Genomic DNA, 25,058 nt, shown 5'->3' with positions numbered 1-25,058 from the left:
AGAGTTCACGCCAGAAGTACTTTGCGAGGATTTAGTCAGAATATTTGATAATAAAAACCAAACAGGTGACCACAGCTTTGGTGACTTTACATTTCAATTGAGAAATGACCATACAAAATGAAAAAGTGAGACAGTCCTCCTGAAAACATAAGACGCTCTAATAACATCAGTGAAATAAACACGGAGACAAAGGCGGGCGGGCAGGACACCTCATCGCTCCCAGTCCCTGTGCTGGGCATCGCTTGCATCACTTCCCACATCCGTCGCATCCTGCCTCCCAACAGCGGTCCTTCAGGTTCCCCGTTAGATAGCGTCCCTTTCAAACCCTTCAGGCGTATTCCACAATGAATCTCATCGTGTGGCTCGAGAATTCGCCCCTGTATTAAGGTCACGGGGTCTGTTTCCACTTCTTTTCTCTACAGTGCTAGCTTATGATCACTGATAGTCCTCAGATTTGTGAAAGAGAATGCTGACCAAAGCCACAAAAGCAAGCACTCTTGCATACACAACCATGAGGCGGATTCCTTGTACCAAGTTACTTGTTCCTAAAAGTATCCCATACCAATATACTGCCTTGGGTAATTTTCTTTTCTTTTCTTTTTTTTTCTTTTGATTTTCAAGACAGGGTTCCTCTATAGCTTTGGAATCTGTCCTGGAACTAGTTTTTGTAGACTAGGCTGGCCTCGAACTCATAGAGATCCACTTGGCTCTGCCTACCGAGTGCTGGGATCGAAGGCATGCACCACCACCAGCTGCCTTGGGTAATTTTTAACGACTGTTTTAGGAGGCCTCATGACCATGTTCCTTACAGCACTCAGCTGTGTTTGCTAGTTTCCACACCTTGATCAGCCCAGGATTCCTCTTCAGAGACGCAGAATATTCTTTCAGATAAAACCTGATTTTCATTTACTAGTCTCTAACAAATATCACATTTACACTATATGCAACACAGGACATAATTAAATGTTTTAAGAGAAAGCATTAAAAACTATGATTCTACATCCAGAGATATTTGGAACTAATGAAAGCAGAAGCGTGGTCCCTGGGACTGGCCGACTGTGGTGTCAGTACCTTATCCCGCGCTTGACTGAGTTCCCATTGGGTCATATACATAGTAATGCTTTCAGGAACTCATGTATAAAAATTACTACTCGTTCCTCTAGTAATTGAATTCTCACTAAATTTAAGCTTACAGAATGGACAAGGCCATATTTCAAGGCAGTCCTACTTGAATCCATGGAAATAATTTATTTGAAACTCTGGAGCCAAGAATATTTCTCTGAACCGGCAGCCGAGAGTCACTGGTGCGACTACCCTTACCTTCGGATATGGCCTTCTTGAGGGGTGGCGCTTGGGAAGCGAAACACCTGTCTGACGCCACCGTGTCTGCCCACCGTAGCGTCAGATTTCTGACGTGGGGCTACCTGCTGATTAGCTTCTTCCACAGCCCCACCCCAGTGGGCTCACTCCTGTTGAGGAGAGAGTCTGTGGGAACTCTGTCTCACTCAGTTCCTCTGTCTCCTAGTCCAGTCCACATCCTTGAAGTAGGTCACCCGAGGCATCTCTTTCCCAAAGCCGTGGTTTCTCGTTTGTGCTTCCCGAGACCCCACAATTCTTGGAGTTTGTTTTTGATACAAGAAGATGACTTGTGCAGAATTTTAAACCTAGGCGTCCCTCAGTAAGTTCTGTTGTCACATTGCCTGGGGACCTTTCTTTACTGTACTGCCCGTGGGAGAGGGATCTAATATCATCTTGGATCTCACCCCCGCATAAATGAGATTCAAGATGGCCTCGTTTTTTACTCCTTGAGGGGTGTAAATGTGTATGTTTTCAGAAGTAGTCAGTCAGAGCAAAGTCAACTGGTAAGTGGATAGGGCAGATGCCGTGGTCCAACGCTGCCGTCTTAGCCTCACACTCTAGAGATCTCTTCTAACACAATGCTTATAGGCCACCCTCATCCTAGCTTTATCACCACCTTCTCTTCTGTGAGGGGTTTGCAATGTTATTGGAATAAATGTAGTTACTACTCTATCATTGTGAGAATGTTCTAGATTGTTCCTTGCCCATCTTCAATCTGCCTTATCCTCCTTGCCCCTAGTCAGAAGGAATTGTTTTGGTGGCTAGAGGTGATGAATCCACTCTGCCAGCCCAGGCTTCCACTTCTATGTGCCTCTCCCCCATGGTGGAGATTGGGAGCTGGTGGGATGTTCTGGAGCCAGTTTTGTCACTAGTGTAGGATATTTTATATTCATTTTTCTCACAATAATACAGTGTTTGCAGATTGTATGTATATCATAGTTCTATGGGCCCCATATAAGAAAGTGAACCAGGCAACCTGGTCTCCTGTCCAATTGTTTCTTGGCGAATAGGAGAGAAAAGTTAATGCTTTTGCTTGCCTTTGGGATTTGGGGCTTGTTTTTGTATGCCCCACCCCCACCCCATGAACCATATGCTTCTATCACGGTGCACTAGTGATTAACACTAAACTAAATCCCATCCTAGATAGAAATTTGCACATACAATTACAAACCGTTGGGCACAGGTGTGTAGGAGGCTTGAGCAATGGCTATTTTGGCTTCTTAGGTCGTCCATAGGCCACACAACCACGCCGTCCAAGTCTGGTCTACGTTCCACGACCTTATTAACCATCACAAACCACCTGGAACAACAGAGGCAGTCAACAGAGGCAGTAATAAAGACGACAGAATGTTCTAGATATGTTTGGCTTTCATTGCTGGTGGAATGGGCACAGCAACGGTGCGACCTCAGATCTGGGAAGAAATAGAGCTCTACTATTATATCGAAATCGGGCTGGGTTGAAGTTCTCAAAGCCAACCCAGCTTTCATAGGTCACACCCTGGCTGTGTGGTTGTTGAACTACGTGAATCATGAGCTGCTTAAAATCAATACTTGAGCTGTGAGCGGGTCCAGAGTTTTTAAAAATGAATACCTTCCGTGACACGTGAATCGATGGATTTTTGTGATTAATAATCTACTAAGTGCCACCAGCTCTGACCTCAGACATGAATAAATGTGTGTGCTTCAGGTGTGTATTTTTCTGAATCACAGCAAAAGGAAGCAAAGAAACCCCGAGAATCAAGTGACCAAGAGATATTTAACTTGGTCATCTCCGTTGCAGGCTAGGACAGGTGCAAAACCAAGCCATGAAGTTTCAGAGTTAGTGAGTTACGTGAAATTGCTGGGGCTTTGGAAAATATCCAGACAGTATCTTCATCCAAAATCTTATAGTAATTATACCTATCAAATGAATTACAGACAGCTAAGTGAGAAAAATGTGAAAAACAAAAACTGAAATCTTGCTACTGTCGCTAGCACATCCAAGTTCAAACAACTGTTCTTTTTTTTTTTTTTTTTGCATTAGATATGAGCACAAATTTCCCCCAGAGCAATGGCTCTTATTAGTGTGTCATCATCAGCCCAAATGCGACACTCTACTGAGTTTACTATTACACATTCCAAACAAGCACACCTCAGAGTGCGGCTTTATTTAGAAATAAGTCTTGTTTGGGTATTATAGTTTGTATGATGAATACATGGATCATAACGAGGTTGTCATCATCAGTATGTGTTGGGCCCTGATCTCGTAGCTCGTGACCTTACAAGAAGAGGGAATTTTGTTCCAAGAACAGGAGACTGTCTTGTGATATCTGACGATTGGTGTAAGCACAAGCCAAGGAATACCAAAGGCCTGTTCCCTGGTAAAGACTGCCACAGAGGCTTAGGCAGAGTCCTCCTGATTTCTAAAGGAATTCCCACTACTGTGCTGTGTGGTCTTAAGACACCCAGCCTCCAAATCTGTAGGAGCACATTCATCTGGTTAAGATGTTTGTCAAACAGGCCTAGAAAGCTACAGCATTATCCATACTAATAAAGAAGCCAAATATGCAAAGAACATTCAACATTTGGAGCCACTATGCATTTAGCCAAAGTGACTTTGTTTTGGTGTTATGTAAAAATAACTATAGGTATTAGTATGGTATTTAAAAATATTTTACTACTTATGGGATCTCTAGGGTTAAGATATGTAACTGAATTGCATGTGGGTGTTAGTCTAGCAAGAATTAAAAACCAACCACACAATTACATCAGTTAAACTTAGAGGAGGTTCCCTTCCAGCCTCGTGATCTTGAGGGACTGCCCACAGGAAACAAATGGAGTCCCTGACATAATCAGGAAGCAGGAATTGTGTGGATCCCTGTGAAAAGTGAACAGTCAGTCACCTTTAACACGAGACATAAAGACGATGACACGCATTAGAGAGCTCTCCCAAAATGACTAAGATATTTGACCTCAACACAGTGAAATTTGTGTCACTCTGTAGCAAACATGAAAGCCAAATGAAGGAGACTAGTGAAGACAGCCATGTTCCAGGTTGGCTAGACTGACACTCTTCAAACTCCATGGAATCCCCCACTTGCTTCAATTTTCATCTGAGTTTCGCTTTTTTTTTGAACAAAGATGTGGCCTCACATTCCCTGACAATTTGTTCATAACGGTGGTGACAATGTGACACTCTCCAGTGTGTCACAGAAATACATGACATAAGAATATAAATGCAAACATGCGGAAATGAAATCCCTCAGGTGGTTATTAAGTTTTGGTGCTGTGTAATTAAGCTAGTGTTTTTTTTTTTTTTTTTTCAAATGTTATCCTTTGCCGGTATCTAATTAGCAGATCCATCTGCTGACGGAGCAGTGGCCCATCTGCCTGGGATGTTGTTCTCTTCATTGTTATGAAAAGCATCCGCCACAGCTAGTCCCCATCTAATTAACTTCTCTGCCTGTGGAATGTGATAATACACAACTCTGTTTATACACTTCTGAATACTGGGGATTTATGTGTGTGTAACAAGTACATAAAAAGAGGCAATCTTTTTTCTTTCTAACATCTGACTTCCTCTTGAGATCACAGCTTCATTTGTCAGGGCTGGAGCATGTCCCTCTGCCCAGTCTACTGTGAAACAGTGGGAAGTTCCTTCCATCCTCGGGTTCCAAAAGCCTAACAGTCGTGTTCTGTTGTTCTGGATGCTTCTTTATGGACGGGACTGTAGCACTGCAACTTGCCAAAGAGGGAGAATGCCCAATCATGTCAATGAGCTTGACCTGTGCCACCTTGAAGCTACCGTACCAGGAAAAGGGTCCACTTGCTGCTGTGTGGTCTGATCAACGATGAAGTAGACTCTTTTATTTCTAGTTCTGAAATGATTTTATTTCAAGATATTGAAAAAAGTACTTTTAATTCAAATTAATACCTGATGTGACCAAATATTATCTTTCTTGTCCCATCAAATGTTATAGGACAGAAGGAATTCTACTCAGTAGATATTTAATAAATCTTAAATGATGAAAGGGCTCTATGTAAAGAACTACAGCAAAACTTTTAAAACTGATTTAGTATCCCAGAAGATATTTATGTGTCTCTACAGAAAAATGGGCTACATGTCCAAATCCTTAGTCTTTGTAAATGTAGATTGATTTATCTACAAAATCGTTGATTCGCTGATTATTCAAATAACCACTATTATTGTTTTGTTTGCTTCTGACATGTTTAATAAGCTTGAAATGTTGGATAATAAAATATTCATGTTTCTTTTTTCTCCTCTGGTAGAAAAGACAAAGGATAACAAAAACAAAACTTAAGTTTTAAAAAAAAATTGAGGAAGTAAGACTGAGTTGTACCGAGATTGGAGATGTAAAAACTGCTTTTCATTTGTTTTGACTGACAGAAAAACAGATTTGAATTGGTTTAAATGTAGCTGGAATGAACGTGAAGCTAAATATATGGAACACTTCCTAAGTCAATTATGGGTTTTGCTCCAAAATAATGATACACATACAAATAGCCAGTCTCGGTGAGGCTGGGTATAGAGCTGGAGTGGAAGGCCTTTCATCAACAAGGATGGGCCCTTACAATAAAGGGCATGAGAACAGAACTCAAAGGGAGCTGAGCTCGAAGAGAAGAGCAGAACCTTTGAGAAGTCAAATCTAGTGCAAGATAATTCCACTAGCCCCTGTGGCTGTCTCCTGGGGCAGCGTGTTTTCATAGCTGCCAGAAGATCCACAAGGCAAAGTCCATTCTGGTGAATAAAGAGGAGGCTGCTGCTAGGTTAATCCGGAACTCTTGATTCTCATGTAAATCTAGAAAAGTCTCTTCCCAACTCCATATCTTATACAGTTCCACAGTAGCTGACAATCTGTTTCCCTCGCTGTCTTCCCTGGGTAAATCCCCAGCATTAGATTATAATTTCCTTTTCCCTCTCTTCGTGAATAATAGGAAACTGTAGAAAGCTAAACGGTCATGGTTTTCAACTAATTCTGGATTTGAATGTGGCTGCCATGCTGGTGGTACAAAGTTGGAATGCCTCCAGAAGTCATTTCTCTACTTCAAACAAGAGGAAAGTTAGCTATGTACTGTTCGCCTATTGATCCAATAAACTTGTGTGAGCAGTTGCTGCTTTTCAGTCTTCTGGACAAAGTAATAAAATATTTATGAAAACTCATTCTCTTTTTTTCCTATTTCTTTTCACTCCTGGTCCTTGGCCAATATTTATCTTGAAAATGTGAAGGCCAGTTGAGCAGCAGGTAGAATTGGGCAGCTGTTTGTTTACTGGCAGCAGTGAGATCTATCTAACTTTGATGGCATTTGAATAATATTCTCCCTTAATCCTGGGGCTCACCCTGCTACCCAGACCTCTTATGTTTATTCAGGAGATTATTAATATTTTACTTTGTTCTTGCACTACTGTGCATTGAATCTCAGGTTTCCCACTTGGCAGGCAAAGGCTCCATCCTCAGCTCTTTGTTTTATGGTCCCACCAGGTCACCCAGGCTGAACATTAACTTGTCTACAGCCCAGGCAGACTTGAAACTCATGAGCCTTCCTTTCTAACTTACATCAGCATTTAAGGCATGGGTGTCTCTGTGTGTGCAAATGCATCAGATGGCTGCAGGTATACTTATGTATTTGTATACATATGAATGTGTGTGCATGCATGTGTGTGTGTGTGTGTGTGTGTCAGAGGAGTCAATCGTGGGTATCATTTCTCTGGTGCCACCTACTTTGGTGGGTCTTGTTTCTTTTTCATCATGGTCTCTCACTTGTCTGAAACTCACTGATGAGGCTAGACCAACTGGGTAGAAAGCTCCACAGCCTTTTCTGTTTCCACTTCCTCAGAGCTGGGCTATCAGGCCTTCATATAGAGCACTTTACTAACATTTTAACTAACAGTGGCCTGACCATATCTTTTCCTGCATCTTGGAGAATTGAAAAACAGTTGTCTCTGGTGCACAGTGGGTAGAGGCAGTATTTTTCTACTTATTATTGTATATTGGATTTAGTTTAGTTTATTATTTGAAATTTTCTGACCTAACAAGGTTGCTCCTCACATGTTTTCCTGACAATAACTTCACTGGTCCATAACTCTGAATCTTCAGAAATCTAATTTTGCTAGTTAGAAAAATATTACAACAAGAAGATATGAAAAAATAGGAGAAATCCTTTCCATATAAAATTTCTCACAGCACAAAATAGTAGAAAAAAAAAAAAACAATAGTTCCATGGCTAACCTGGTGTTAAGCGACTTGCAGACATGGCTTGTGGATCGCCTCTGTCTTGGGAGCACACACAATCATCTTACGTGTCCCAGGGTCTCTTTGCGGCTAGTGGCACTCATGCATTGGTCAACTTGATCAGCATGGGGTAGATTTGAAAAGCTTGAAGAATATTCAACAGCATGGCTCTAAATAGAGCTAGTGACTGCATGCAGATAGGCAACAGTCACTGTGCTCTGTGCACAAACCCATCAGACCCTTGCTGTCGTGTCTATGGATACTGTGGGAGCTGGAACGTGCACAGTCATCCCTGGCATTGTCCATGAGTGTTGACGCACGACACACTGTGATCTGAGTGGTTCGGATCTTTTAAGCTGGTTGCTTACCCTGATTTCCCTCAAGTTATCAACCTTGTTTAACCAGTCACTGTACCTGAATGTCCTGCTACTTTGACTATGAATGGAAAAGTCTTTTAAATGTCTTCATTTTGAAGTTAAATGTGAGCCTGTGACTTGTTATCCTGTACTTGGTGTTAATTCTATACCACTGTGAAGGTGTTGGCACAAAGATGCGCCAATGATCTAATCTAGCACTGAGACCTTCCTGTTTTCCCTCTTCTCCCAAAGCCCTAAAGTTTTGCCCGTGTTCTCTTTGCAGGCTGTGGAGTGGGAGTGTGACGAAGCTACCAGGAAGGCCTGTTATAGCAAGGGCAAATCGAAGGTAAGGAAAACAGAGGGTACAGGTACCCCACCCTGTGCTGGGAACTGCATAAAACGTTAGGTTCCTGATAGGAGGAGTCCCCGCATAGTGGGACACGCGTGAAGAGTAAATGTTCCGTGTTTTGACATTCAGTGGAAATGAGTCCCAGCAAACAATCATTTCACGAAGGATCAGAAACTAAGACCTAATGGGTACTGTGAATCATTAGATAAGATTCAAAATAAACTCGCTATGATGCTGTTAGACAAATATAAGAAATAATTTTAAAATAGTATTTAGTTTGCCTCTTCTATATTTTGCAGCCAACTACAGAGAACAGCTATGTAGTTGCATTATCTTGTTCCTACAAAACAAATATTCAACACTTGCCCGATAAAATCACTGTACCAGAATGATACGAGATGCACTCTTGATGGTCTGTGCAAATCCTTGTGATTTCTCTATCTCCGTCAATGCTGAAATCTACACTCCCAAATTCTCCTTAAAAAAAACCACTGAGGTTGGGGGTGCATGCTAGTACTCACACACGATGCTTTCAAACAATTTGGGGTTGGCTGCACACACAGGACTTTACCTTTCCAGGAACTCTGTCTTCAGAAAAGGTGAACTTTGTTCCCTGTGGAGTTTCCCTTGCAGCTGCTCTCCAGCGCAGTGAGCCCTGGAAAGTCTGCATACCAACAGAGGCAGAACACACTGGTAGAAAGAGGAGCCTGTAGACTTTTCTAATGCTGACTGCAGTTTGGTCCTTGGGGAAATGCCCGTACATGCGGAGGGGCAGAAGCGGCTGGCTGAGCAGCGTTGGCCTCAGGGCCACGAGCATGCCGGACAATACAGCACACAGAGTGGGCAGGAGCAAGGGACTCTCAGCTGTGTGTCGATAACAGTGTGACCGTCTGTCTTGCTCCCTGTCCCTTAGGAGAATGGTTTTGAGAATTGGACGACGAAGCAGATCTCAGCAGTGTAGAAGGAGAGAGGTGGTAATATATCATAAGCTTAGCTAAGCTGAAATACATGGCTGCAGAAAGGAAGGGAAGGGTGAGAGAAAGAGGGAGCAAAAGAAGGAAGAGAAGAAGGGGAGGGTGAAGAGGAGAGAATGCAGAAATTGATAGACCTTGTTTACCAAAAGATACTTAATCATCAGAAATACCTCTGAGCTAAACCATTAAAAATTTATGAAACTACACTAGCAGCTCTGGGTTGCAAAGAACCAGAATATGAAATTCTTGCAAATAAATGAGTATATAATGATATAAATAAAAATAGCAGAGAACTCTCTAACTTGCTTGGTGAGTTCTGTAAAACATAGCAAGGTTGGGAGATGTGACTTCTCCGTGGCCGTTGGCTCTCTGGGATGTTGCGGCTCAATCATTGGATGCATCTGAGAACTCTTATTTATCCCTGCCAGCCAGGCATCCAGAGTATGCGCCATTCCCTTGTGTGGTTTTTCCTGAGGAACTGCGAACAAACATCTGTTCACCCTAGACAGAGAATCATCAGCAGACAGAAGAAATGATCCCACCCAAATTGTACTTGGCGAACCAGTCACTGTATTGAGGTTGCCTTTGGGAACGCAAGTGAGAGGTTATGTACTAGTGAGGAATCACGGATAGGGAAGGTTGCAATCTCCAGTACTTAGGTACCTTCCCCTAAAGCTCCCTAAATCTCCCTATCCTGAGCAGTAAACAGTTACACAATTACACAGGGTAGGGATAATGATGGGGAAATAGCTTGGCTCACTGCTCAGGAGTGGACACACTGGGCTCTCGGGACTTCAGCTTCAACACTGTAACACAGTGCCTGCCTGGTGACATAGTTACCTTCCAGAAGGCCTAGGCACTAGCTGCCCCTCTCCCCTTGTCCCCTTTCCTTTTTATTTTCTCTTCGCTATTGGCCAGTTTCTCTTCTTTTCTTATTTCCTGTGACTGTGGTTGCCCTGGTCAACAGGTGCCCTACAATGGAGTCTGTGTCTGTAACTTTGGTTTTTGTTTTAGATTTTGCTAACCTCAGACCTGAGAACCGCCCCTGCTCCCCCTCCTCAATACTGTCCTCACTGCTCATGAGAATCTTATTCTCTCTTCTCAAACTGCTATTGGCGTGAGCACTGTTCCCAGCATGCTTTGCTCAGTTCTTAGGGCACAGCCGTTGTGTTCCAACCCTCCTTCCATCCGTTATCCATCTTGGAAAGCTCTGTAGGCTTCTGTCTTTGCCTCATGATACTGTGCTAATCATCCAATGCCTGACCACGAACTGTGCCAATGGTTTCCTTATGGCTGTGGTGCCCATCTGCAGCCCTCTGGCACACAGGGTGGAGGTTGGCAGTCCTGTATGAGTGATGAACACACTAAGCTCACTCACTCCAATGGCTCTCATTCAGTTGACCATCCTCACCACTTTAGATGGTGGGGGCAGGGAGTATTTTCAAGGGGTCTTTTTCTTTCATGCGATCTGTTTAGCAGCTCACCTGCCTCTGCCCATCATGGCATGGCAACCCAATACAACCAAATTTACCCCAGACATTCCCAGGGAATTGGTGACTTCATTTATCAAATGATTTATGCATTGTCAATTTTTACATTGCTCATTTTTTAATCCCTCGGAGTATTTTTTTTTTAACCAGGAACCTATTGGTATATTTGGTTCCCAGACTTGGGAGAATGCTAACAGTTAATTCTATTCCCCTTCCTGGAGTTCCAACTCTTTGTGGTCCTTGTGTGTTAGGAGAGAATACCAAGACCTGCACAGTCATCCAGTTTTCTCTCAGCATAGGCTACAAGTCCTTAATCAGAGTATCCCTGTGGCTTCATTTCCTAGTTTGTTGTCAATACTGGGGAAATTGCTCAGCTGAACCCAGCAACCCACATCCCACCTCAAGCTGTGACCTTTTGTTAATTTCTTATTTAGAAATTAATTTGATAGACTAGCATCATCCATGTCCAGTATGTAATACACCCCTGATCCAAGAAGGAACAAATTAACAATATACAAAATTGAGTTTCTCTAATACAAATAAGGAAAATGAGGAAAGAAATGTCCTCACATCAAATCATCCCTCTATAGTTCGTATGATTTGGGTTTTTAATGGACTAAGAATAATGGCAAATCTTGGTAATTATAAGTTCATTTCAACTGTGTTTGTTCACCCTTAAGATTAATGTATTAAAATAAATGAAGATAAATTTCAAACACCATATATTGTGTGCAAGATAAATCAAATTTTATTTTAGGTTGTAGTAAAAATGATTATAAGTTTACCCAGAGTTTTAAAATGCAGTGTTCCATTGAACTAGTATTCAGTTTATGGAGTCGCTTGTTGAGCTGATTTCTGCCTATAATTCTAGTTCCTGGGGAAGCTGATTCAAGGAATCACTAGAGTCCCAGAGATTGAGGACAGTCTGGTGTGACAGTGAGATCCTGTCTCAAAATCAAAACAGAATAAAGCAGAAGATCAGGTACTGTGCACTGTAGAGACTCATGTTTGCCAAATGAGTTGCTAGCTTCACTAACCGGTTAGGATAGATAACACTATAGCCTGGCCCAGGAGGTGAGAACAAATGATACCTTACCCCAACTGCCTTCCCAAAATCTCTTTCCTTAATTCCCATCTCTTTTCTTTCCTCACCTGGGCACTGGCATATTTCCCACCCAGTGGGGAACCCAAGCCTAGCACCTGGGACACATAAAAGGAAGAGAACAAGACAGCTTCTGAGAAAGCACCCCAAGAGCGGTGGCCGTGGGCAGGCCCTCAACTCAGATTTCAGACATCCCGAAGATCCCCAGGCTGACAACACCTAGAATCCAAATCAAGTAACATTTCAATGTGGCCAGAATAAAGTGTCTCTTTGGAGGGATGGAATTCACGCTTTTTTTGGTGGTCATGAATTTATTAGGAAAATTCAGATACTTACTAAATTTGCTTGTGCTGTAGTATTCTGAGAATGTGCACAGAATTACAAAGTCTCTCTTCTCCCTACAGTAGAAAGAACAATGCAAAAATGTGACATTTTAAAAATGCAAGCAATTCAGGCGTTTTAACTGAACTCAGTTTTTTTTCTACTGTCCCCAAAAGCTGTGTGTGCCGTACAGTACAATGCATTTCACTACCCAGCCTTTAAGATGTGGTGTGTGGAAGGAGGTGGCTGAGCCTACATCACGGCTTCTTCCTGCACCCACTTCTCTGGTGAGAACATTCCTCAGCTGGCTACAGAGCTCGGGATTCCTCCCCTGGTGTTCCTGGGCCAAGGAAAAGCATTCTTTCATGTGTTGGGGGCATGAAATTTATAACCTAGGGAATCGGGGCCACAAGAAGTTACTCAAGTCTTTGATTAAGGCTTGCAAGTAAAGTAGGCACTGAGATTGTGGATCCTGAGTAAGGTCTGAGTTTTAATTTACTTCTAGATGTTTCTGCTCACTATGGCTGAAATGCTGTTAAGTACCTACGTGCATTGAAGCTGGGGAAAGAATCCATTTTTATTGATGCAAAAGCAGTATAACAAGATCCATTACAATTCATTGTCTTTGAAATATGTGTTATTGAAATCAAACTTTAGAACACTTTAAATACATTTCACATAAATATTATTTTAGACACAAATAGCTAATTGTCTCAGCAGCTAACAAGAACGCCGTGTCTGTTGTTGATTCTTCTGTCTGGACTCAGCTGCCTCCCCCATGGCATTTCAGGACTACACAAAGGAAACATAAGTAATTATTAAAGAATGAAAGAGCTGCTTTGTGCATTTATGACATTTCATAATTTTCAAAATGTTCTTGTTCATGATCTCATTTCAGTACTTTTGACACTAAGTTCCTAGCATTATTGTGCTAAATGGTGGGAGAATTTGGATTAGGATCTAAGGCTTTGTATTATTGTTCATTCTGTGTCCTGTGTCCTGCCTCCTCAGCTGTCAAATTATGCTTGTAAAGAGGTCAACTCCTAGTGACTAAGAAAAGAAAGTCATGGTACCTTCTTCCTGGGAACCTGGTGATGGAGGGCTGGAGCTTGATGTTTTTACCTGAAATGTCAACGTTTAGAATGGTTATGAGATTAACGACTCACGAGGGATGCTCTAGACATGCCTGTATGCTACACAATTGCTTTAAGAGCTAAGACCCTTCATCCCAGACAAGGCACCTTCTGCAGATTGTGCACACCAGATACTGTGTATTTGTGTGATTTTTCTTAATTAAAAGTTTTTTCCTTACATTAGTCCCTAAACAACATAAAATCTGTTCACATAGAATTTATACTCTATAGGTACTAAAAAATAATCTACAGATAATTAAAAGCATATGGTAAGATATGTACAGCTTAGAGACAAATTCTACATAATTTTGTATGAGGCGTTTGAGCATCCTTATATTTTGTTACCTAGGGAGAGTCATAGAACCACGGGAGATGATTCTGGATTGCATCATAAGCATGTATATATACTCATCTGTATACACACACAAATATAGATAGATACACACACATATATTGTTCCTTCTCATCACCGTAGATGTACATAAAGGTAATATATCATTAAAGGAAGACACATATATTGTGGATAACATAAAGCTGTCAGCTTCCCAATCTCGTTCTTACCTCATTGAAATTGATGAGCAGTTCACGCGTTGCTGAGGAGACACCAGTGGGTCCACCCTGCTTGACAGTCGTATCTGCACACAGCTACACATTTTTTGATAAACAGAGTGTTCCTTTCCTTTTTTTTTTTTTTTTGCATTTTATTTTGCTTGAACTTGCCCCAGCCTTTCTTTAAGAGAATGAGATGTTTTAAGAATACGTTTTCACACCCGAACATTTTCAAATAAGAGGTAGCAGCTTGTGAATTGAAGAGGAGAGAATCACTAAGGGAGGCACACAGAAGGTGGGAGCCGAGCTAAGCCTTGGCTGAACTCAGGTCTTAAAGCGTTGAAGACACACAGTGATCTCCTCTGGGTGTCATGTTTGAAGGACCTATAAGCGAGCTTGATTTGGTCCAGCTGGTGACATTTAGCCTTTTTCACTGACCTTTTCTATGCCAGGAGGATGGAAGTCCATATGATGGGTCTTCTAGAATATATTCTATTACCCTCAATCGGTTCCACTCATCACAAGCCCTTTGAGGTTTCTAAAGGCAGATATAGTCTTCCACTCTGCCAGAGAGATGGGAGCACAGGCCTCCTTCTCCTTCTCTGACACCCTGGTCCCTTCCACGATTCCGTTCCTTCTCAACATTCAGGTGGGGAAACTGGTCAAGGCCTAGCGAATTCTTACAAAGTCCTCATTATCAGAACATTCTCCTTTACCCTCCACTGCAGTTGAAATAATTCCCCGTGCTCTCTCATCCTTGTTTCTTTGATTAAAGAACCACTTGAGCCTTTTGCGCTTCTCTCTGCACATTTCTACATCGCACACCCCTGCTGACACTCTGCTTCCCATCAGGCTGTGACATGCCTGCAGGAAGGTGGCAGCCTTCTGTCTCCCTGGAACTGTGTTTTCATTTGGGAGACTTGCATAAACACACTGTTATCTCCGTCTTTTCCTTTCCTTTCATAACTAACTGGGTTGCCTGCTCTCCCCTTGCCAGGTCTGCAGACATCAGCAGCAGCTCAGGTCTTTTCAGTTGGAACAATTTCCCTTAAGCTTGTTCTTCACAGCAGAGTGCTTTCCTCTAGTGAGAGTCACTCTTTGGGTTGGCCTCTTGCTTTAAGAAGAAAATTTCTGTTCCCCCTCACATTGTCCTCGAAAGAATTCCAAAGGCAGCACTCCACCCTCATCACCGTCTGTAATTTTCCAGCCCAGTCTTTATTCCAGGGTCATTATCATGACGGTGTGTCCATGAATTCCATCGAGGACACTCTGCCCTGTGTTCTGGAAGGCTCATACAGACAGCCCTGGTTTCCTGGGTTAGTTCTCCCTTTGATCCAGTTGATCCAAACTCCTAGGTTTCTGTGCCCTGGTCCCCTCACCTGGGAATGGATCTTTGAAGCCTTTCGTGCTGGTCTTTGCTCCTTGGAACTCTCCTGACCTGTTCCATTTGGGAACAAAACAAGTTTTGCTCCTCCGAGTGCTGTACTTTTCTCAGTGCCCACGTGATTACAATTATACATACTTATTTTCCAAATTTTCTGCTAACCTGCTCCATTTAAGAACAAAACAAGCTTTGTTCCCCCAGCTGTTCTACTTTTCTCAGTACCCAAGAAGTAATAATCATTCATACTTATTTTCCAACTTACTGCTAACTTGGATCTTTCTTGTTGTTGTTTATTCTTTGTCTCTTTGGGAGGCCCATCACCCAGCTCTCAAATAATCCATGGTGACTTATTATTATAAATATCCAGTCTTAGCTTTGCTTGTTTCTAGCCAGTTTTCTTAACTTTAATGATCCCATCTACCTGTGACCTCTGGGCTTTTATCATTTGCTGTTCTATTCCTTTCTTTCCTTCTTACTCTGTGGCTTGCTGGGTGGCCGGGTGGCTGGACCTTTGATGTCCTCCTTTCCTTCTCCTTTTCTTGCTCCTTCGTCTCTTTTTCTCCTTCTATTTAATCTCTGCATGCCAGCCCCACCTTTCCTATCTCTACCCAGCCTTTGGCCCTTCAGCTCTTTATTAGGCCAATCAAGGTGTTTTAGACAGGCAAAGTAACAAAATTTCACAGTTAAACAAATGCAGCATAAAAGAATGCAACCCATCTTTGCATCATTAAACAAACGTTCTACAGCATAAACAAACATCTTCAGGTAATGTTCCACAGCACTTTCTGTTGGTTTTTGTTTGTTTGTTTTCCCCGTTTTCTCAGCCAGTCATGATATGTTGCTTTTATTGTTAGCAATGGAGCAAAGAGAATCATGTATATTTGATAGCTCACTTTTCTTCCAGAACCCAAATTCTTGTGAGTGAGCAATTTGCATTGTCTGAACCAGGCTATAGAGTAGAGCAGATGATGCAAACTCTTACTGTTACTGACAGTGAAGCTCATGTGACCAGAGAGCTTAGTTGCTATACGATTGGATCTTTCTTGTCAGGGATTCAAATCATCATGGCATCCTGGTACTCTATGGGGAGTGCACCATGGCATCCCGACATGATATTAGTCCCATAGGGAGGGTCTGTTGATGTGCCACCTGGTATGCTCTTTCCTGGGGAAGACATCTCTCTCTGTCTTAGTATTCCATGGTTATATAAGGTTCTTTGCATAGGATTAAGGCTACACAAGCCTTCTAAGGCAGCTAATATTTCCATGCGAAGCATTGAATAGACTAATTTTATTTTCCTATATGTATCTAAGAAAGCTTAATGTTTGTAGTACAATTCAAGATGAAGTCATGTTTATCAAAAGAACACATGTTTAGAAGCTATAACTAGATGCACACCTGCCTTAGTAAATACTATCCACTGAACAAGTGTCTGGGTATAGATATAAGGTCAACGGTTTCGATTGCTGCCTTTGGTCAACACTGGCGAAGAACTAGTCTTTTTCTTTTTCCTGGCAGACATAGTATATCCGTGCTCACCATCCTTGTTGCCTTCAGGACTTCTCAGTGTGTCCCTGATGCTTTTGCTTTCCAGGAGGAATGCCAGAATTATATCAGAGTGCTCTTGGTGGGCGGGGACCGGCTATTCACCTGCGGGACCAATGCTTTCACACCTGTCTGTACCATCCGCTCGGTATGTGTCTGCACTTAACCTCACAAACTTTCATCGGGGGCAACCAGACATGACGCCTTCAAAGCCCCATGTAAAGGTGTCCCTGTACACCAAGGGCAAGTACCCTTTGCAACATTGCAGCATTAAGTAAATGCTTAATTTGTTCATGTCTAATCAGTCATGACTGTCATGTATATGAAGGAACAGAAACTAGTTATATATTACATACTTAGGTATACTTTGAAACTATTTCAATGTTTTCCCAATTAATGGCCTTAAGCACCAATCATAAACACACACTTCTTTCTTGTTTACATTATGGTAGAAATATGATCAATGACTAAAATGCTCTAGAATCACAATCCATATATAAATAAAGTATATATAAGGTGGATAGGAGGTAGACCAAAAATAAACAAACAAACATATCCATAAGCAGAGAAAAGGCCGGAATGCTATTATAGACAGGGAGTTTCATCTTACAAGTCCCACTGTGGAGGCATGGCAGGGTCATTAGACATGCATGCTCTCTTCCTAATTCGGGATATTAATTTAATCTTCCTTGAGAAATATAACTAGGAAACACCATTATGTTAATTTATGGATAGTACAACTTCTCTTAGAACCTTAACTTATCATCTCAGCTTACTGTTCATTATTTTAAAATTTATATTCAGTTATGGGACATAAAGAGAAGGCTCAGGAAGAGGGTACGTGCTGGCCACAAAGAGTTCCCTGCTTGGCATACACAGCTGTCAGCATGTGATCCCATTGTAAACACCCCATCTTCAGCATTTAAATCATGAGGTTACTTTGCCGGGAACTTTTTTAAAGGGAACATTCTGAGACTTGAAGACTTTATGTAATTTCCCCAGGACTATGCTTCCAACAGCAGAGGACAGGGTGACCTTGCTATTCCTGTATAAACCATTTTAAGTGTCTTTTTAAACTCAGATAAAAGTCAAGAACCAAATTGAAATTGAGCCTTTTCAAACACCAAAATACCAAACAAACAGCAACAGCTTCTCTTATGTTTTATTAGTTGGCAACCAGAGTTTGGCAAGTCAAGGCAACACCCGACATACATGCAGCTTTCTCAAGACTAAAAGGGAGAAAAGAAGAAGAAAAAGAAATGTGTACTACATGGTACAGAATATTGACATATGCTCATCACCAAATAGTATTTAGAAGTAGGTTTTTGGTCAGGCTAATATCATGAAAATTATTCCTTATTATGATGATTTATATATCTATAAATATTAAAATGAGGTTGCTCATTGAAGTAGAACACAGTAAATACACATCCTACATCAAATCAATATATAGAATATCCTTATTTCATATTGTATCACTAGCATGAACTTCTGTAGCTACAGGGATGGAGTCTCTGGCCAAGATTGTGGAGAACTGTTTCATAACGTCAGAGTTAGGAAACCTTTTCATCTCCCACACTCCAGAGCTTACCTGGAACACTGGTCTAGCACAGCTATATGGTGGAGGACATGAGCACGCTCGATGGGATTTCCCAAGGGTAACTGGGTCCCCTCTTATTTTCACCAACAGTTAAGTAACCTGACTGAGATCCACGAGCAGATCAGTGGCATGGCGCGCTGTCCCTACAGTCCCCAGCACAATTCGACAGCTCTGCTCACTGCCAGTGGGGAGCTTTATGCTGCAACAGCCATGGACTTCCCAGGGCGAGATCCAGCCATTTACAGAAGTCTGGGTTCGCTACCTCCTCTTCGAACTGCACAGTACAACTCCAAATGGCTCAATGGTAAGACCTTCATTCACTCCAGCCTCCCACTGTTGTGTGTGATACCTGGCTTAAATATATAGTCACACTTTATAAAGAAGAGGAAGGGTCACCTTCAAGGTCTAGCACATCTAGTACTGGTAATGAGCAGTACGTTCTTTAGTACTAGGAGTTGGCGTGATAGCCCCAACACTATAAGCCGTGATAATAGGTCTATATTGTCAGCTGGTGCCGACAAGAACACTCATCCGTGTTACGCTGTTTCTCCCTATGTTGCTGTTTGAAATCTAGGAAACTGAATGATATGCTGTAGATGCATGTAGGCTCATGTGTTTTTCTCAATGTCTACTTGATGAATTTGAACAAGAAATTAGCACTACCTCATGACATTTTCAGACAGTATAAAGAACCCAGTTGCCTAGAAGTAACTCCAGATAACTTGGCAATCTTAAAACTGGCATTAGTGTGCATGTCTCTCATTTGGGGGCGAGCGTCTTCAGAGCTTATTGCACGGCCTTGGGAGTTCGTGGGGACCCAAGTCTTGTCGCTTTAGATTCTGCCAGGCAAAGCCTGTTACAATGGTCATCAGAGCAGCTCCTCTCCTCTCAGGGATGCAGACTCATCACTGTAACTTCAGACTTCTTTCCAGATGTTGCCGTGTCCCCTGGAAGACACACCAGGCTTGTGTCTACTTCTCCTTTATGGAACTGGAAACTGACAGAAAGTATCGGTCCATTGCAAGCAAGAAACAATTACCTGTTAACTAAACAGCCAGAGAATGGAGAGAGGAGCCGCACAGATGTGGGTTGCTAGGTGAAAGCCCAGGGTGCTAGGGAAAGCCATCCCTGTGTATGTGAGTGTGTCCACACTCACAAGGGGGTGTCCGGCACACGCGGTAATCCATCACCTCAGGCTTCATGTGACCGTTGTCACAAAGGTGGAATCTTGGCTTGGCTAGTATGATACTTGTTTTGCTATGTCATGATCTACAAAGATTTAGTGGTCTTATTCCCATCACAAACTGTATATGTAGATTAGAGTCCCTCTCCCACTCTGATGCTACTCCTGTGCTCAGGTCGTTCTTTATTATGGGAAAGGCATTGTGTCATTTAGTGTTATTTACTGTCATTTGCGATCTCTGTCCATTAGAGCCTAGTCATTCTTCCCCCTCTCTAAGTTAATAAAAATAAATACATCTATTCTCAAATGTTGCCCAAGGGAAGCTATCTCCTTTTGAGGACTCTTGGTTTTTACTCGGGAATGTCAAACATTCATCTCTCTGTATGTCTCTATGTATCTCTCATCCACCAGTCATCTATCCACCCACCCATCACCTTTCCACCATCCATCATCTGCCTGCCATTTATCTCTCACAGGTAATTGCTGAATAATGCTGTCAAGCCAAGCATCCCAGTTTGCCTTTGGAACTCCCTCCTAGGAAAGCCACGCCATCATCTCTGTGCCTCTAGGAGCTTGGCTGACTGTACTGTTTCCAAAGGGCAACGTGAATGGTTTTCTGAACCGAGAAGCAACCAGATTTCCCATATTCACACCTCTTCTTTTGTACTCACTTCAGTTTAACCCACCCACTCCCTACAGATAGCCCCCTATTGTCTCTGAAGCCTTTACTGTGGTACCTTAAAGTTGCTTCCCTATATAATGGCAATTTTCACTAGCTGGAGAGAGTTGAAAATCAACTAACTTTTTTTCTCCTGGCCAACTGCTTCAATTTAGTCTTTCTTCAAACATCCCCTTCTCTGTGAACTGTCATCCTGACCACATTATTTAAAAATTGCTTCCTGTGCTGTCTTGCCCTCATGACCCTTTACTGTGAGTTTTACCCCTAGCCATTATAATATTTTATCATTTAGCTTCCAGCTTTCAACAAAGGGGACATGTGCCAATCACTGGAGTTAGTCTCTCCTGTGGACTGGTTTATTGTATGTAGGGATAAGTCCCACCCCTTAGGGGGCATGTTCGCCTCAGGCTAAAGTTTGCCTATAAATTTGGCGAGCATGCTCCCAGCACTCGCTTCTGCTTTCCTGGTCTCCGCGGGAACGGTGGTTCTGTAAGTCTATTCCTCCATTAAAGCTGTCTATATTTTGACAATCTGTCTGCATTCGCTTATGCCGTTACATTTTGGCACACACCTTTAATCCCAGCACTCGGGAGGCAGAGGCAGGCGGATCTCTGTGAGTTCAAGACCAGCCTGGTCTAGAAGAGCTAGTTCCAGGACAGGAACCAAAAGCTACGGAGAAACCCTGTTTCGAAAATTGTACACTTGTCGGGGTATATAAAGAGTGTTTGAATAAATGAATTAATGGATGCCATAGTCTATGTTCTAGAATTCACAGATTAAAATCTTACTCCTCTCCCCCATGTGAAATATCTGGAGGATGACTGGGGGTCCTGAAAGTGGGGTCCTCATGACGGTATTGGTGCCCTCTAGGAGACTACAATGCAGAGAGCTGTCTAACCTCCTCCATCATGTGAGATCTGTGAACTTGGGAATAAGCCTTCACCTATCATGAGATATGCTAGTAGCTTGGCTGGTAGTGTTTCGATCCATGCATTTGGGAAACAAATTTCTGTTCTTTATAATAAGCCCCTTGGTGTTTTTGCCATAGCAACACGAACAGACTGGCAAAATAAGTAAAATGGAAATTGACTGTTTTGTTTCCCTCATTAGTTTGTGGATTTCTTGAGGGCAAGGGTTAGGTGGGAGCCATGTTTTGGATTTAGTACCTTAGGCTAAATCAGTTCTTGTTACATGAGTAGGAGATAAGAATATTTCATTAATAGAAGAAAGAATGAGGCTGTTACATAGGCAACATATCTCAGTTGAAGCCTAGAATCATAAAAAAAAAAACAAAGAAACTCAAAACACCAACAAAGGCAAGACTCATGTGTTTGAGAGTGGCTCAGGTACAAACATTTGAAGATGCTCCTTTTCACCCCCATCGCGTCTGCCCTGCTTCAGTCATTACGTCTTCACTTATCAAACACAGTATAATTGGTTGAATAGCCATATGCAGGCATCTGGAGCATTAAATTGTGTGTTCGATGGTGAATATAATTTTCAAGACCAGAGTTTTTTCCTCTGTGCCAAAATTACTCTTAAAACAAATTTATGTATTTAGAGAAATTTCTTAACAGCTTTAATGCATTAAAATATTAATCATTTCTAACCCTTATTAAATGATTACTGTCAGACAGAGCAATAAATTTTAATAGCCAAAGCTTAAAATAGAAGGTATAAAACTTGCCTTCATGAAACTGACAGTCAAATTGGGGAAACAGTAAACCCATGAAAAAGAAAAGGAAAGCATATGTCCAAAAGAATGCTGTGCAATTGTTTGTAAACTGAGGCAACTGTGCGTTTGCATTGCTTGGTACCTCTCTGAGAACACGGAAAACAAACTCCTGAGTGGACTTTAAAAAGTTCCTGTGAAGCTCTCTGTGGATGTTATCTATGAACACTCAGGGACTTGCTGGTTTTCCTCCTCTGGGGAACCATTTGCCTGCCCCATTTGCTGGACATACAAATTCCTGCGTGACCTGGAATCTGAGCTTCATTGCCTGGTTGCCTCTGTAGGACTCAAGTGAGATCACAAACATCCTCATAGTTAAAGTATCATGTTCTGTGAGGCGTCAAGTTTCTAGTCCAGAAAACGTTCTGGGTGACCGTCTTGAAGCATCCTGGTTTCATTTCTGTCTATCTTGTTTCCATTGTGATAGCTCTCTGATATATCCAAGCCTTCAGGAGACCCATTGGAGACCTTAAAGATAGTAATTAAATTTTAATAAGTAAAGATTGGAGGAAGAAGATTCCTGTACACATGTCAAAGGGTAGTAGTTATTGCCTACTCCTGAAATGGATTGGTACCTGCCCTGTAAGTTCCGTGCTGGCTCCTGGTAGCCAGTGTGGCTACACTGGGCTCCATTCTGGGAACAATGAGGGCGTGGCTCATAGTGATTACACAGTGAAGTGTTCCAAATGATGTACGTTCCCCTCTGTATGCTGTGAATACCATTGGTTAATAAAGAAACTGTCTTGAGCCCGTGATAGAGTAGAAAGGAGCTGGGCAGGGAAGACTAAACTGAATGCTGGGGAAAAGAAGGACAGGGTCAGAGAGAAGTCATGCAGCCCTACCAGAGAAAGATGCTGGAACTTTACCCGGTAAGTCACTGCCACATGGTGATACACAGATTAATGGAAATAGGTTAAATTAATATGTAAGAACTAGCCAATAAGAAGTTAGAGCTAATGGGCCAATCAGTGATTTAAATAATATAGTTTCTGTGTGATTATTTTGGGACTGAGGAGCTGGGAACCAACAAGCAGTCTCCTTACTACATCCAATGAGGAAAATACTTTGGCTTTCTATATTGGCATCACTGACTGCAGCTAACGCATGCCAATTAAGGAATATGAAAGCAAAGAGGGCTTGGTGGATAAAATTAAATGAAAAACCAAGTTATTGACAAGGGAAAGGAAAACACTGTAAAACAAACATGAAGGCAGATTCTATGGTCACCTTTATAGTTTTTAAAATAAGCCTAGGGAAATGTTTAAAATGGACCTTGCTGTGAACAGGGCTCTCTCTTTAGCCATATGACTCCTGAACTTTAAACTGGGTAGGGCACCATGACAGGGTCAGAAAATATACCACATATGTGATATAGTACAGTACAATGAATTTTTCTAATGTTCATGCCTAATCTTATTCATCAGAAAGATGTATCAGGATGAATGTGCTGTGCAGAATCCATTTGTTTTGGAAATTCTTGCAAATTATATATGCTTATCCCTTTAACATACCAAAATATCTTAATAAATTCTCTTTCTGCACAGTCTGCCTGTTGGTGCGCCTGCTGCAGACTAGTTACCGTGCAAGGTACATGGGAGAATTGCAAAGGCTGAGTAGACACTCCAGTTGGAAGGGACGCCCCACATCCATCTCACTGACAGTCTTCCCTGCAGACATCCAAAGGAGATCCTGGTCCTCAATGTCCAGGTGACACCTGAACCACACCCAATGACAACCTAGGATTTGAAAACAGATCCCACCCCATAGTCTGCACCCCATGCCTACTACGTGATAGCAACCTCCTTTGTGTTTAGACGACACATTAGGAAGTACTAGCAGCAGGTGTGAGCTCTTCCTCTCCAGAGATACATATATCTTCATATATCTTCATGCAAAACTGCCATGGAAGAGGGCCATATGTACTTTGAGAAAGAATTGAGCATTTTCTTCATTGCTGAAGCATTGCAGAAAAAAAAAAGTTATAATGAACTGAAATTACCCAACCAAAGAAGACAAGCTGGCAGGATGATTTAACACAGCCCTTTATGGGATGTAAGAAATCAATTTGGTACCGCTTTTTGAAAATAATATGACATTAACTGAGCACTGAGTGACTGAAAGCCGAGGAGCCTCAGAGTCCTTGCCAGTCTCACGAGTTTCTACACTTGCCAAACAAGTCACTTGGAACCTGGGGGCTTTGATTTGCACATCTCAAAGGAGAATGGATGATATATTTCAGTAAAGGCACAAACAGTGTGTGCTGATTTACATGGAACTCCACCTAAAATCCATACTGGGAGAAGGCGGTCTCTCTCCAGAGAAATATGAAGACATTTCCTAGCACTGGCGTAAATTAGAGAAACGCTGCCTGCTCATTGTCTCACAATTGGAGCAGCTTCCTTGTGGGAATCTGGCATTCCTCCCCTGCTGGTTGTAAATTCACTTCCTCTCTGTCTGCCAAGGGTCCTGTGCTGGACTGTCTTCTTGACTCAAATCATATTGCTATCTCTCTATGTAAGATGCATAGTTCTGAGGGTTTTAGAAATCGTTGCTGTCATCTCTTAAACATTTGGTTTTCCCTAGTTTTCCCGCATTGGTTCCCTCCTTGCTACATATTAGACAGCCGAATCTCTGTGGTTTTATCTTTGTTTATTTTCATTTGTGCTTTTCCTTGGACCCAATCAAACCAGGAGACAAAGATAGAGCCGTCATATGGTATTATTTATCCTGTTGTAGCTTGTCAGAAAGAAATTTAATAAAAATGTACAGTGTTGTAGCCGAGATCATCTTCCAAATTAATTTCATGTGTTTTACTTTGTGCCTTTTAATAGATACATATATACAGTATAATAATGTAATGTATAATATATAACAGAATATATTTAATATATGTTATATTATATAGTATATAATATTATATATATGCATTTCAATATTTTCCATTTTATCTGAATTCAACTAAACATTCTAATTAAAAATCTTATAGGAATTGATCTGTCAGATTAAGTTATCATTTGTTAAAAAATAAATCCAAAAAGAAAAAAAATCAGGAAAAAAATGAGTATCGCAAAT

General features: G+C 41.8%; 1 protein-coding gene across 3 annotated transcripts in view; it reads left to right on the top strand.

Annotated features, from left to right (window-relative positions):
• The window catches only part of Sema5a (semaphorin 5A), a 420,186-nt gene that overhangs the window by 271,215 nt on the left and 123,913 nt on the right, over positions 1–25,058 (top strand). For all 3 annotated transcript variants that reach the window (XM_050144767.1, XM_050144769.1, XM_050144768.1), the window contains 3 exons: positions 8,229–8,291; positions 16,842–16,940; positions 18,483–18,696. In XM_050144767.1, coding sequence (XP_050000724.1) covers positions 8,229–8,291; positions 16,842–16,940; positions 18,483–18,696 — 376 coding nt within the window. The remainder of the gene's footprint in view (positions 1–8,228; positions 8,292–16,841; positions 16,941–18,482; positions 18,697–25,058) is intronic.

Source organism: Alexandromys fortis, unplaced genomic scaffold (assembly GCF_014885135.2).
Source record: "Alexandromys fortis isolate MF-2015 unplaced genomic scaffold, M_Fortis_MF-2015_v1.1 scaffold_52, whole genome shotgun sequence".
NCBI lineage: Eukaryota > Metazoa > Chordata > Mammalia > Rodentia > Cricetidae > Alexandromys > Alexandromys fortis.
This window is presented reverse-complemented; position numbering and strand designations above follow the sequence as displayed.